At 43.8% G+C, this 16,023-nt stretch overlaps 1 protein-coding gene across 1 annotated transcript in view; it reads left to right on the forward strand.

Annotated features, from left to right (window-relative positions):
- The first annotated feature begins 246 nt into the window (after window positions 1-246).
- The window catches only part of LOC118408180 (protein dachsous-like), a 44,831-nt gene continuing 29,054 nt past the window's right edge, over window positions 247-16,023 (forward strand). Inside the window, exon 1 of the mRNA XM_035808815.1 lies at window positions 247-2,932. Within this exon, the coding sequence (XP_035664708.1) occupies window positions 1,181-2,932 (1,752 nt within the window). The 5' untranslated portion in view covers window positions 247-1,180. The remainder of the gene's footprint in view (window positions 2,933-16,023) is intronic.

The raw sequence follows: 16,023 nt of genomic DNA on the forward strand, positions 1-16,023 counted from the left end.
CAACAAAAAATTGAAGACAGAACTATGAGTTTGTCCTGTTTGAAATAGGCAATGCGAAAATCTCAGACAAATTTGAAAGCTGTAGATCTAACCGCCGCAAAGCTTTCCTTTGTCGAAAAAAAAGGTGTCAATACAGACAAATATAGCCAGCTGATACCAGAAAACAAAAGCTGTCAACGTCAAAGTCGAAAGAAAGAAAGACTAGTACAATTTCAGTCACTGTCTCGCCATTTTCATGTATTACCTGAATCATTATCAGAGCCTATTCATTTGTCCTGGCATGACACCTCCCCAGCGCTAGTCGGCGATTTAAAACGGCGGACATGTTAAATAGTCATGAACACCGTTTCTCAAGTACCTGGCGGCAGGCCCGGTCCTTTGTTTGGCCGCCGCCCGTCTTTTCAAATCCAGGTAACATAATGCCACCTTTCAAGTAGTCGGGCCGACGGGGCCATTCAAATGCATATCTTACCAGTTTTCACAAGTCTACCTTGTAATTTTTACCATCACAAAAGTTGTTCGGGTTGATGAAAAGGGTATCCCTAAACTCCCCTGGGTCTTTTCCTGAGACAATTCCGGTGTTTTCCACCCCGTTTTCACCTGTGAGGAACCGTTTGCGGTTTTTATAGTGCGCGGCGCAAATTCTCACTACCAGTCCGGTAGGTCACGTGAGGACCCCCTGCGAGGCGCCTCCATGCTCAAAACTTTTGTGGGGAGGTCGCGTTCGGAACCTCAAGTGGCGACCGAGATTTCTTCTACGGATTTTACTCGTTTTTCAAGCCCCACGGATCTTAAAGGCTGTACAGACACCTCTGAAAGGATTCTGTGAGGATATTTCGACAGGAAAACTGTGCCAACAGCGCTGGAATCGCGCGTATCGTGCCTGGATCTCTGGTTGCAGGGGACGCCACGACTGTTACCGACCGGTGGTAGGAACCAACACATCGTACACACAAGCTCGGCTTTCTCCCGATCACCGGGCTACTATCCTGTCCTGTCGGGCTAGACTTGCGCTGCCAGCCGTACGGGAGTCCTAGGGGACACGCTGGCTCCCGCTCGGCGGCGATGAGGGGCGATCCTGCCCGGGGAACGTACCGTCGTGAAGCGTGCGAGCTGCACCGAGCCGCGGTTGTGACGCCGGCGGTCGCAGGGTGGTGCTGACACCGCCGCGTGGTGCGCTATGAGCCGGCGGAACTCTCGGACCGACATGGTCCCACCATGGACGCTCCTAGCCTGTTTATTCCTCCTTCTACACCCCGCCAACAGCCAGTCTCATGAAGCTACCTTCCAAACGGAAGAAGGACAAGCTGTGGGTACGTACATCGGTAACATAGTAGAGGCGTCGGGCATAACCGGCCCTTTCTACCTGTCCCCGGACCCTAGCGACACTCAGCTACTCCAACATCTTAGCATAGATGAACACACGGGGGTCATAAGGAGCGGGATAAGCTTAGACAGGGAGACTAGAGACTTTTACGAACTCCTTGCCGTGAGTACGTCGCAGGGACAGGTCGTGACTGTTAAAGTACAGGTGTTAGATAGGAACGACAACAACCCTATCTTTCCGCAGAGCCTGTACCAGTTAGAACTCTCAGAATCAACACCGGTCGGCGTCAAAAGGAACATTGACTCGGCCCAAGACGCGGATGCGGGCGTCTTGGGCGTCCAGAGGTACGAAATCAACTCTGGCAACATCGGTAATGCCTTCAGGTTGGACGCTAGAAGGGGAGGGGACGGCGTTCTGTACCCAGAACTTGTCGTCAGCAATCCCCTGGACAAAGAGACCACTCCAGAATATAATTTGATTATCTACGCCTACGATGGTGGCACTCCTCCTAGATCTGGAAGCACAACTGTTAGAGTTACTGTAGGGGATGTCAACGACAACCAACCCATCTTTACGCAAAGTAGATATTCCGCAGAAGTCCTAGAAAACGCCACTGTAGGCACGAGCGTGCTCGATGTCACCGCATCCGACCAAGACGAGGGCCAAAACGGAGTCATCATCTATGGCATCGACAGGCGACAGAGCGATACGGAAGAGTTCTTCGCGATCAACTCGGAAACGGGTGTCATCTCGGTCAACAAGCCGTTGGATTTCGAGGACCGATCCGTTCACGAGTTGATCGTTTATGCGCGAGATAACGGAACACAGCCGGAAAGGACTACAGCATTCGTGTCAGTTAATGTCCTCGATGTTAACGACAACCTTCCAACCATCGATATCACCTTCCTGAACGAGAATCAGTCGGCTTCTGTCTCGGAAGGGGCAGAACCTGGGGACTTTGTGGCGAGAATATCTGTATCGGACTCCGACAACGGTGAGAATGTCAATGTTAACGTGACGCTAGAAGGCGGGGACGGCCGATTCGGACTGACCACCCAAGACAACATCATCTACTTGGTGGTTGTCGCAAGACCGCTGGATCGCGAGGTTGTACCAAACTATCAAATCAGGGTCATCGCCCAAGATTCGGGCGCACCACCGTTAACAGTAGACAGAACTATCAATCTACAAGTAACAGATATCAACGATAACGCCCCGGAGTTTGTCGGATCCTACGCACCGTCCCTATCCGAAGCAGCTCCCATCGGAACATCCGTCTTCCAGTTAACAGCTCGAGACCGAGACATCGGTGTGAATGCGGAGATCACGTTTTCCATCCTGTCAACGCCGGGAACCCGCTCGGATTGGTTCACTGTGGATCCTGCGAGCGGTTTGATCACGACCAGGGCGATCGTGGATCGCGAGATCGACCCTTCCCCTCGGATTACCATCGACGCGACCGACCACGGCACGCCGGCAATGTCTACGACCATCCAAGTCACCGTTACACTTTTGGATTTCAACGACAACGAACCGATCTTCAACCCGACGTTTTACAACGCCACAGTGTTAGAGGACGAGGATGTTGGACACTGCATCGTCCAGGTAAGGCTACGGCATCAGATTACACTCACCGTATCGAGTTTCCCTTCCAGGTGTGTTTGAGGGGTATTAGGGGAGGGCAGGTTTTCTCTTTTAGGATTTGTGGATTACTGTTTGCCAGTATTGTCGAGGCAGACATGCCTGTAGCAGTGCTAGGTCACACCACCGGGATTGGAAATGCTCCATTTCCACAGCAAACAGTGCCAAGTCTAGTCCCCGGGTCTTTCAGCCGCCTCACACATGACGTGTGCTAAGTGCATGAATTCTCTTCAAACCACGTCCCCCTGATGATGAAAACGTGGCATCGGCTTGCGCTTTTTCGTGGCCAAACGGACACGGGTGCCGACTCGATGGTTCAAACAGTTGCCACGCATAAACACGCGGTGTTTACTGCAGTTGGTCGGCTATTATTTAGCAAACAATGGCAGAATATGCAACAGAACCCATTGTTACATGCTAGGCCAAGCTGTTCGGCCTGTAATTTTCAAGATCAAAGGAGAGCTGGGATCATTGTATTTAGGAGCAAGCAGTTCACACAGGTTGGACTTGTTGTAGCAAGGTCTTGGAAATTGCTTCTCTAATTTGCCCAAAGGTCATTCCCAGCCAGTTGGTATCTAGGAGCGAGGAGTGGACTTAGCGGATGATAATCGGCGGCGGTGTTTATTCACTTTTGTGTGTATGCTAATGGTGAAATACAGTACCACAGAATAACTCAGTGGTGGGTTGACCATTCCCTAATTCTATTTGTAGAAGGCTTGCAGCAAGGGAGTACAATAGGTGTCAGGCTCCACAATGGATTTACATTCCTTCTTGTTTTGCATTTCAACCTCTGCTGTCATTCGTAGGACAGAGGGAATGTGGAGGGTAAAGGGTTTGAAGTCTGGTGGTGAAGCAAGCTGCCATGCTGAAGAAAGCGAGAGAAAACAGTGTCCACAAAACCAAACATATGTCTGTAACTATTACCGAAGTCATTAGAAGTTTAGGCGACGGGAGATCTTTTAACGTGGGTCACGTTTGTTTGAGTGGTGCGTGGCGATTCGGCTGCACGGCCCCGGTGTTTGAGACTGTATGCGTCACCCTTGTGTGCAAATAATGTCAGATCGAGCTCTTATTTCTATGGCTACCAGGGTTCTAGCCAGGATTTTATTTTAGCGTAGTGGGAATGGCATGGTAACGAAGTGACCAATCAGGAGATTGGTGTGGAAGGGGGGTCTTGGCCCCTCCACGGTGAGATTTTGATAATGTTGAGTTAAAAGTTGGTATTCTGTTAACATCACAGTCAGTTTTGAATGGCATATAATCATTTTTCATTGTTTAGATATTGATTAGACATTGTTGAACAAGTAAATGATAGCAAAGCACCACTACACTAGTTAAAAATGAGCGTAGTGGGCCTTACTTTAGCGTAGTGGTCAGAAATTTTAGCGTAGTGGCCCACTACGCTAAAATGCTCTAGCTAGAACCCTGGCTACAGCCCCTCGAGTGAGCATGCTACGACACCGGTCGATGGCACATTCCATTATTAAGCCCTAGTTCCGCTGCAAGGGGGCCCCGAGAACTGTGGCATGCTCCCAGCACTTGGGTGCTATTTGGGAAAGCTTGGCTGTAACAACAAATTGTCAGTGGGTCCTTGGCAAATATATTTTACCTACATTATAGATCCAGCCTTGTAGGGGTTACAGGGTCCATGTTGGTGACCAGTACCCCACGGGACCTCACAGAGAGTCTGCTTGTTGCCAACATTCACATTTACAGAGGCATGGGGCAAGAAGGCCTCTGGAAAACGTAGTATTTGAAACGTGTAATTACGCCTAAAACAAAGAGTGCCGTCGCCCCTATTAGGGACATCTTCCATTCATGGTGATACCGCCCTCGGGCTGATTGGATTTTTCGGAAGGTGTGGCGCTATTCTTCAGTCGGTTCCGATATCTTTTGATCTGTAAAAAAATCCCCCGTTATTATGAAGTCACTAAAGTGAAGCTTGACAAAAAAGGTGATTTTCTCAAGACTATACAGGATACATGTACCATAAAGTGAAGTTTATTTGCAAGTTCTTGCCCGAGGGCTAATTGCAACATGAAACATACAGAAAATATAGCAAACATACATAAAATAAAGTAATTTGGTATAGATAACAATGGTGAAAAATGTAGACAAGTGACTATAAAGCATTTGTGTTAATTTTTGTCTGACCTAGAAACAGTTAAAGGACTAGACGAGCTGCTATTGTCTTTTGGGAAGCTGGATTTTGTCCCCAACACCTCATTTCTCTGACATCGCACTTACTCCATCTCCATCGTACGCTAATCGTTCCCGTCCGCACATTTTTCCCCCTGGCAGACAGTTTGTTTAAGATCGTAGCCGTGCAGGATTTGTAGATTCTGTGCCCCAAACTTGCCCGTTTCCACCCTTTGTTGTTCCCAAGGAGCTTTTTTTTTTTTTGTTGTTCCTGTTTACCTGCCGGACTTATCACAAGTTTGCCTCACATATCAGTCTACAGGCCCTGCTGATACCAGGGTGCTAAACCGCCTCACCAGGGGTGAACACTCGCTATTAGCTGATGGTCGGGGAGATAGCTGCAGGCATTTAGAGATAAAAACAGCCTGCTGCAAATATGATACAGACTTGCCTTCAATAGAACCAGTTTTGTGGCCATGCTGAAGGTATTAGTAATAGTATCATTATAAGCTGCACAAGGAGAATATAATATCATTGAGTTGCCCTGGCATTACGTAACCATAAACCTAGGAAAGTTACAGTTGAACTTCAAACAGTTCAGAAATATCTTGGAGTAAAAATATATGCGCCTACATGCCTAAAACAGTTTTGTAACCCAGCTGGAGATTTTGATAAAAATGGAACAGAGAGGAAGATTGTTTTATCTTTATGGAGGTGTCCTGAGATTTAGGGAGACAAGGAAAGTAATACTGAACTTCCAACAGTTCAAAAATGGTCAGGTATGAATGTTATAGTATATTATACCGCTTGTCTTGTGTACTCGGCAAAACCAGTTTTGTAGCCTAGCAGGGGTTCTGACTAAAGTGGCACAGAAATTTACTATACTTGTTGGGTTGTCTGACACCAGGCGAACTGTGGAACAAGTTATGATGAACTCTGGGCATGGTTCAGAGAGCTATGTACGTATTTGAGGTAATTTGCATGCACGATTTAGTTACAACAAACGTCTCCACGCACATATGGAGATCAGATTCCCAAACATCGTGTCATTTCGAAGTTGAAGATAAGTTTTTTCAAAGTCAGTTACAATTTTTTTTTACATTGATACTACTATTTTCTTTCACAACTCATATTTGCTTGATCTGTAAACTGTAGATCTAACTGGATAGAAAAAATACCAAATTTACATTCCAGAACTTTTCTTTGATCACAATTGTGTCAATGCTAAGCATATGTTGAGATTTTAACACAATCAAGTTGCGACCCTTTTAGTAACCACACAGGTCCTAATTATACCTCATTACCTAAAGAAGCACAGGTGAAGGAAGAAAACCTTTCCAGTTGACTGGCTTACTTCCTCCTGTATTTCCCCTCAGTACCATTTGTAAAATTCTTTCTCTGTACAATTAGTACATCTTACCTTGTAGTGTACGACTGTATAATTGTGCCGTATTATTTATAAGCTAACTTTACAAGACAGGCATGTGAGGCACCGAGCCCTGTAATTTTCTTCCCACTGAAAGGACAACCTGGAGATGATCTACATAAATGACATCTTGCATTGTCTGAGGAATTTGTTAGGTTGGATGATTTGCATGTAGTTTTGGAGGCGGTTCTTTGTATTGGACTGGGCTGTATGTGAGTGGTCGTTGTGGGTTGTAAGAAGTGAGAAAAACTCTACGCTGGGCCTTTCTTCTCTTTTCTTGTCCCTTTGTTTTGTACATTCCTCAGTGTTTCTCACCTATCTGTGCTGTTTTTAGCACTTTTTGGAAAATCATTGCTAATTAGGGAGTGCTTCTTTCATGTGGTAAAATAGTGCTCATTTGTTGTAGGTCATTACATTAAATGAAGGGAAATTTTCACCTGCAAAATTACACTAAAGGGACACCCAGAATTCTGCCGATCTTCAGGTATAAAGAAAGGTCACACCTTGTGGAACACACCTGTGTCAGGTAAAATTAACCTGGCGCCGAGCGTTCACCTGTGGTTGTCGGCGCTCCGCCAGGATGTTTTTGCAAAGGCAGAATGACGCGGGGAAACCGTAGCGCGGTCACGGGGCGTCGGGCGGGGAGAGTAAATACTGGTTATGTGTGCAGAGTTAGTTAGCCTGCAGTGTTGTGGGTATGCAGGTGCGTAGTGTCAACCCTGGCATCCTGCATGGTAGTCATGGTGGGGGGAAGCTGCCAGGGTTTGCTCAACTGACATGTCTGGAGATAACGGATAGTGGTAGGGCTGGAAACACAGTTTTGGTAATACTATATACGTGTGCTGGTACACCTAACATTATACCAAAAAAAAAGAAGAAGGTACACGTAATCTAGGTGTGCAAATGTTTTGGTTGTGCAACATAAAATGGAGCCAAATCTGAGAATGTCTTATGTCACTATAATGAGAATGTCACTATAAACCTCACTGCCCCTCTTCACGTTCACACCTTGAATTTGATTTTCTATAGCTAACTTCAAAATTAAACAAGTCATACAGCAAATGCTGTATTTTCTGACCCTTGAATGCCACAAATATGTTGTGTACACTGCACTAGCGTGCCTAGGTACGTTACCTTACACAAATATCTAGGTGTACTGGTTCATCTACAGTCAAGAGTGCTCAAAAGTGTACATTCTCCCAGTATTTTCAGCTCTTTTGTTGTTAATTTAACATCTCCATTTTATTTTGTGCACCCAAAAGTTTTTTTCTGAGCACATGAATTTGAAGGTTAGGTGCATAGTACACCTTTCTGCAGATATGAATTTTGAGCCCAGGTTCAGCTAAGGTGGCAGAGTTGGCCCAATGGCCTTGTCTGTAGACATGGTAGATACCAGATAATGTGTGAGGTGAGGGGAGGGGAGACAACGTCAGGTGATTTGTAGCAGGATTTATACATCCAAGGGGCGGAGGTCAGGTGTAGTCTGAGATAGCCAGCCTGCGAATTTATCTTCTCACCACAAAGTTCCTGGACCTCTTCTTCTGTAAGTTCTTAAACATTTGAGACAATCTTAGGAGTCAGAAGTTGTATGTAACAGAAATCTGATGACATTTTGCCTCTCTCTCAAGAGAATCAGCACATCTGAGGCACAGATTTTGAGTTAGAGACTTTGACAGTAAATGTAACAAACATATAATGAGATAGTATCTCAACTCTACCCAAAGCAGACAAATTCCTCCTGCCTACAGTGTGAAACAGATTCTATTGGTTTGTATCACTATCAGATCCTCCAGCAAGATACACTGTCTACAGGAAGAGATAAGGCAGTCCATTATACTACATTAGTAAATGGGTTTTCAACATTAATCAAAGCCCATGTCCTAAGGAGAAACAACTCCTAAATGCGCAGTACTTAGATGTAGGAATGTAGCTTCCTGCTGTCCATGTTTCTGGTGTAAACTGTTTTGTTGTTATGTTGTGGTTTTCCTGTGCTTGGAGCACTTCACATTGTTGTCTTGTCAAATCCGTGTCACTGAATTGAGTTAGACTATCCAAAGGAGGTATTTTCTATTTCGTTTGCGAGTTTTTCACACTTATTTTTGTACGGATATATCACAATGAAATGTGGAAATAGCCTCTTAGGTACAAGCGTGTTGCATTTCATTGATTTGTGCTCTTATAGGTGAAGGTTTAGATCTGATGTATTGTTGTGGAGTGAAAAAATGTTTATGCAAGGTAACATGATAAATATGCTTCTTCTGTAGCCATCTTGTTCCAGTAGATTTATTATTCCAGCACTTAACTACAGCTACATTAAGTAGTAGAAGGCTATATATACACACACACAAGTGTGGGGCAAGGCAGATTGGTTTTATGTGATTGTGAGTTCCTTGTCGGCTGCTTCTTTAGAACGTAGGATTGAGTGTTGTTAGACAACCCCCTGGCCACTGCACAAATCAAAACATGGCGGGTTGTTCCCTAAACCCACAGGAGGCCAAGAGACAACAAGGCACAAAGGAGTAACATGTGAGGCGATAGCCTTGCCGCTAGGGCCTGTTGTAAGAAAGGATAGGATGTAAATATAACGTGATACCGTCTCACAACACTTCGCACCCCCTACCACGCTACCGGCTCTTTCTGCGGTGCTTAGCGTTTGGATGAAAATTGGCCGATATTCCCTTAATCTACACACCTGGTTTTGATTTATATAAATGGAAACCTTTATCTAAAGAGTAATGCGATCCAGTAGCTGTTGTTAGACTGTTGGGAAGCCAGAAATTGCACCCAAAGCTTCATAAATATTATGTTGAAGCCACATGCATAACAGGTATAATGTAAGAAATCTGACTATGTTGTATTTATCTGATACTAGGTCACCTGAGAGGGTGATGATACAAAAAATACATTTATGGATGCATAATTTTGTGATTTTGTTTCTTCATGGCTTGTTGATATGACTGAAATCATTGATAAAAGAGTCTAGCAGATCTACAGTCTGATGTTGTTCCTCTGCCATGACCAATAACATGGTGCAAACTGGTGTAGATATACGGCAAAAGCTTTGCACATTTGCAAGATGTTTTACATTGCTGTGATAACCTGTTTTCCAAGCCCCGGATTCACCACATATTTAGGGGTTAGAGCTGGTTGGATTCCGCTGTAATAGATTTCAGTGAAATAACTTGGGAATAGTTTACAAACCTCAAGAATTCTGGAACCAAAACCCATTAAAGAGCTGTCAGAAACTGTTCAAATTTCAAAGCTTCAAAGTACAGGTTTCATTCAATTTTCCATTACGCACTGTTTCCCTCTTTGTTTTTCACTGGAATAGCCTAAATGCTTGGAGTGAAACAGTAGGAGATGAGCTACACAGTTGATAATAAATTGTGTCCTGTCTCTGATGCCAAAAGCTGACAGAAAGTTGATTCAACTGTTGCAAAAATGTAACAATTTTCTCAGACACAGAGCACAGATTGTGCTTAATTTTGTCCATTCTCAATCATTCTTTTCCACTGAAATAGCCTGAATACTTGTAGTGAAACTGTAGGAAATCAGATAGGCAGAGAGCCAGTGATAAATCGCGTCCTGTCAGGGGTCCTTCCAACCCATGAATCTCACTTTCCCAGCAAAGAAAACAATGGAGTCTCCTTGCTGGCACCAGGGCTGACAGGACAGGGGGAGGGGGGCAGACAACCAGGCTCAGGAAAATTACCTGCTTGGCTTATCGGCTTCTTTTGTTCCTGCAGCAATTGCTCTAATCCATCAGTGCATTATCTCATGACTTCTTGAAACTTGCCAATTTTGAGGTGGTGTTAACCAGATTACAGACAACTTGGAAGGGTGTAGATCTATAGAGTGATCTTACAGTGCAATTTTGTTGTCATCTGAACTGCTATGTTTCAGAAGTAGTCTCTAAGAATTGAAATCCATCATTTAGTCTATTCTCTAAACAATTTCTATCACTGTATAATGTTTAAAACTCTCAGCCATATCTTAATTAACTCATGCCCTCTTAAAACTTGCTTACCTGTATGTTTTGCACCGACTTAAAGATATATTCAGGCGTCGTACAGTGACTTTGTTGTGCGTTTGTTATATAAGATAAAGTGCAATTTTTAAAACCAGAGCATTCCTCAGGCTTACTATGTAAATATTCTTCAAACAGTTGCTATGACTGTTCAATGTTTTTGGCCAGATTTAGCATTGCAGGCCAAAATTAGTGTCTCCATTTGTATTGCGTATTTGCATGACAGGTCAACTCCAGCTCCACATATTTCTGACCGTCCCTTGTTGTAAGTCTTGTCCAAAGTGCAAACACAATTGATGAACTGTGATGATTGATCGTCCCTACCAACCAAGAAAGCCGGACTGGACTTCGGTAGGGAGGTCGGACGCTATAATTAGAAGCCGTAGCCTCCGCTCGCGGCCTGACAACCCGATTTTTACAAATGAGTGTACTTGGCTCCCGATAGCCAGGGCAGGAAAGTATGTTATACCAGGTGCGGCAAGATCACATATTCTCAATATCTACCCCCCGCATAAGGCATATATGGCTTGACTTAGCACACCTGAACCTGTGTACCTGGGATCAGAGTACACCTGTCCATATCCATACCTTTAATAAGGTGAGAAGTTAAACCCACGTTCACCTGCACTATGAGGCTTATGACCCAATACTGTGAGAAAAATTTTACTAGGTCTTGAAATATAAAGACAGCTTCTGTTAAAACTGTGGAAGAAAAATCATTGTTGCTATTGAACAATAGTAATGGCTTACAAATTTTGTGTTATTTGTATATTTACGAATTTTATCATGAAGAGTATTTAATAGCAAAGACAAATTGTTTGCTTTTCAATTTTATAAATGCTTGACAAATTGTCTTTGTCAAGCTAAAGACCAGGAACTTCCTTGATCCTTGTTGACGCAGAGTTTCCCAGGAAGGAACTATTCAGGTATGGGTGAATTATCCGTCCCTGCCTCCCAGTTTAGCTCACTCCTCCACCATCCATCCATCCCCTGTCAGTACAAGACCCTGAGTATATTTGTGTAGACTTGGTGGATGTGACAACCTTTCAGTATAGAGCTACAGAGGAAAAGTATCCCTGCACAGATCTAGAGTTTGGGACATTTTTGACTTGGAGAAGGTTTTGCACAACCCTCCCAAATCCCTACCTACCGCAGCGTGCAAAATACCCACTTGCACACTTGCACATTGCAGCCACTTTTTGCTTGGTGCAACTTACTTTTAAACTCAGGTTGCACAGGGTGCAACTTAGATTTTGAGCCTCAGAACTCGATTTTGTTCTCAATTTACATGGAAGAAATAAATGGACTGAGGCAGCTCCGTTTCATATCAGCCAAACATGTATGTATTGTACCTTTGTTTCAGAAATTAGTGGATTGTAGGTGGTGCAACTTGAAATTCAGTTGTGCAACCTAGTTTTTGCCCCAGGTTGCATACTGTGCAACCTGGCTCAGAAAAGTATTTTGTACACTGCTACTGTGTGGACAAATTTGCCCTGTGGTAATTAGAGGTATGGCTTTCTGGAAATGGAGCCTGCTGCTAAACTTGACCTTCACAGGGCAGAAAATTCCTGTTTGGGAATAGGTGCACCTAACCTGAACATTTGGGACACAACATGGATTGAATTAGACACAATAGACTGTAAGCAAAACCTTACTTCTGATACTGAAATGTCAAGAAAATGCTGTATGTAACTATTAATATTATGGTGTATGATAGAACTTTTACATATGTAACCTTTCACAAAATAGGAATACTTAGGAAGAATCACAGACAGCAATTACAATTTAGATGTACAAGCCTAGAAAAGTGCACATATACCCAGTATTTTCATGCCTCTAAACCTTAGCCTGGATACCAACCTCTGGCCCAGTCTCAATGGTATCTATCGTGCGTGGTCCAACTCTGTAACTGTGTGTAAGGAGCTTCTATAGAATTTCCTTGGGGTTATGTTGGCCCTACAGCCGAGGAGTTGGGCTGTAAGGGCCCTGGAAACAGTTTGGCATCCAGGCTAATCATAGCCTGGTTACCAAACCCCAGCCCGATCTCAAGTACAACATGAAAGATATTTGAGGTTGGGGAAAGATATTTGAGGTTGGGGTATGGTATCCAGGCTAGGCTAATCAGGGAGCTGTGCTGTTAAGGACCTGGAAACAGTCTGGCGTCCAGGCTATCCAAACCTAACCTCCAGTAGGGCCAAGGAAAACAATCGTCCAGGTCCTGTACAGACCGGGAACCCTGCCTGTATATCTCTGCCATTACCAGCGAAGGGACCATGTGGATCATGTAAAGACGACAGGGTTTATTTTCGCTCACAGCAGAGCGTCTAGACTGGCCCACTGTGGCGTGGACTCGGCCAGACTCGAAATACCACCTGCATATGCAGGTTAGTGCAGGTAAAATTGGAGCTGTGCAGGTATTTCTGGTGTCTACCTGCACCTAACCTGCACTGGTCCATGTACTGGGTTTTATACTTAAATGACCTACATGTACAAAAAGGTATGATGTATATAGGTGTATATGGTCATTATCTGCATTACCACCTATAAAGTATAAAAGGAAAAAATAGCAATGCTTCCTCAACAATTTCAGTATGATCCATACTTCCTAAATTCTGAGTGGTGCAGGTAGAATTTGTCTGGTGCAGGTAATTTTTAACGTTACCTGCACCAGTGCATGTATGCAGAAAAAAGTATTTCGAGCCCTGACACGGCCAGACTGGTATGTTAAACAGCTAGCACCTTCCCTCCATACAAAGTGGTTATTAAATTAAGGGGAAGCTGTCAGAGAAGACCCCCTACCAACTGAAAGGGATAACTCAAATATTACAGTTGGCACCTGTCTTTGCTTTGTAGTCTATATTTATACATACACCTCCCAAGTTTAAGATATAAAGTTTAACAACAGAATCATTCCTACCCCCTGTACTTGTGATTGTCTTGGCAAGGTTAGGGATAGGTCCGTTGCTAAGTGCTTTGCGAATTAATATAAATTGGTGATGATAACAGATAAGATGCACTTAAAAATGTTTGGTCCTTAGGACTACATGTATGTAAAGATGGTATCTGCAACGATCAAATTTTTGAAATCAAATGTCTCCATAGCTGTCTACATTTATGAAGAAAGAAAAGGGACTTGTAAGTTATAGTTGTAATGCTTTACTTTCTAATATTCAAGTAGGCAAGTACTTGTACTTTGATTTACTGCAGTCAGCACTAAAAGTATTAATAGGAGATTGTTGGAAAGATTGTATTGTTGTTGAAGTGTTGACTACAAGTCATAAAAGTTGTTATGATGTTGTATAGATAAGGTATAGTGATGTAAGGTGAAGGTAAACATACTTTTTTTTATTGAGGGGAATAATAAGACTTTTTCCATGGAGTAGTAGTGTAGTGTGGCTTTACTATGGCACATCATGCCACATGTTTTGGCCAAGCAGACAGGTTCACCCCATACTTTTAAGGATAAGTAAGTGTGTTGGGTCCTTTCATTTGTACTAGTAGTAGAGGCGTGACCATACGAGGGACGGATGGATCTTTACAGTAGATGGTCAGTTGTTGTCAGCAGCTGTTTGTGAAGAGACATTTCACTTGGGAAAGACAAAGATGTAGATGTAGTTAGATAAGGACTTGGGCTACACCAATTTGATTCACTGGTTTTTGTATTTCTAAAGAAATATGTTTGAAAGAAAAACTACATCATAGTACATGGAAACAAAACCAGGTTTATACCTTGTTTACCCAGTTTTATGCAGCAAATACAGTAATATGTCTCTGTTTTATGCTGCCTGCTTTCTATACTTTTACTTTAAAATCTGTCTGAGAGCCTAGGCAATGAATTGGCGTGGCCTTGGGATTTACTGCCGGGTATTGTTGGGATGAAGTCAGTCTGTGCACAGCCGGTAGTAATGGTCTCCGGCCATGAATGCCCAAATCAGCCCGGTGAAAGGCGATGGGACGAGTCACCGTGAAACTCGGCCTGATGCGAGTTCGGTTGTGCCCTTTGTCAGCCCGGGATCGCTCCGCTTGGTAAACCCGCCGGCAGACAAAATGGCAGGGAGGCTGAATACCGGCATTAGCACCCGTCAAAGGGCCCAGTCTTCCCGAGGCTGCTCCGACCCTGGCTCATCTATAGACTCCCCGCTGCAGCTGGGTGATGTTGTCATGGATACGGGAGCGTCTGGCACAAAAAGTGGCATTATCTTGCAAATTGAGCTGACTTGGCAGTCCCTGGTGGAGGGTAGGGGAATTCAGGACAAACATTTTATGTGAACTGTTTCTGTGGAATTTGATGTTTTTTGTGCAAAACTAAAAGTCTCCCAAACTAAAAGTGCTTATTTTTTGTATATCTTGGATAGCTTGCAGATGTGATTTAGCCTTGTTAGGTGAAAGGGCAGTTTGAAACAAGATTTGATTGTTTTTGACGTGTAAAATGCAAGAAAAGGGAAAATATCTTGTTTTGCTGGACATGTTTTTATTCCGAGGGAATGTTCTGCATTGCCCCTGTCCTGAAAGTCTGAAAATGGATGTTTTTGCCTGAAAGTTCAACTTCAAGTAGCTTGCTTTTCTGAGCTTGACATGTTATTGTTCCAGATAGTGGCAAAGAACGGTTGAAGGAAGGCTTTGCATTTCAATGGAAGGTTTGAAAATGGATGTTTTTGTCCGAAAGCGCGAGTAGCTTGTTTTTTCGCGGTGCCTGTTGTTGTAACAGGTGACAGCCAAGAGGGTCGGCGAAAAGTTCAGGCCCTTCCCCCCAACCCCGGCGTAGTTTATTTACTCTGAGGAAGTCTGAGGGATAAATCAGCAAGACTCCGTCATCACCCACTGGAAACTACATTAGATTCCAATTAAGAGAGCTGCACACTTCGCAACTTGTGCCTCCTTCCCCAAACATGCCTACAAGGGTGCGGGATAAAGGTAGTGGGTTTTATATGATGGGCAATGGCAGGAAGAAGCATTCAAAACAAACGCATACCTTCCTTTGTTGACGTTTTAAAATGACAGCCGGTATAGAAGAACAATGGAGAGTTGTAACTGGATAGTCTACTTTAAATCATATCATAGGCGACAGTTTGGACGAAGAAATGTTGTGTAATAGAGGCCAGGCGAAGGTGGCTTCTATTGTCTCTAATGGCCTTTGATGCATTTTTGTTCGATTGTATGGATGAATCGAAGCATGCTGTGTGCGGTGTTCATACCACCTTTATGCCCTGGTGTAGCATTGCAGTTGACAGAGGCAAGAAAGGCCTACAGCTATGCATGAAGACCATGAATATATTTCTGTTATAAAAAAGAGAATAAAGCTTTGGTTTCCTTTACCAAAATCACCATAGTGTTTATGTAGTGCATATGAAAGCAAACAAGACCGTAGTAGCATATGGAAAGACACCCAGTGATGTACAATCACAGGGCTATGGACAACCCACACAAACCAGAAATTACATTGACTAGAAGAGCAGCGCAAAC

The sequence above is a fragment of the Branchiostoma floridae genome, unplaced genomic scaffold, assembly GCF_000003815.2.
Source record: "Branchiostoma floridae strain S238N-H82 unplaced genomic scaffold, Bfl_VNyyK Sc7u5tJ_1560, whole genome shotgun sequence".
Classification (NCBI taxonomy): domain Eukaryota; kingdom Metazoa; phylum Chordata; class Leptocardii; order Amphioxiformes; family Branchiostomatidae; genus Branchiostoma; species Branchiostoma floridae.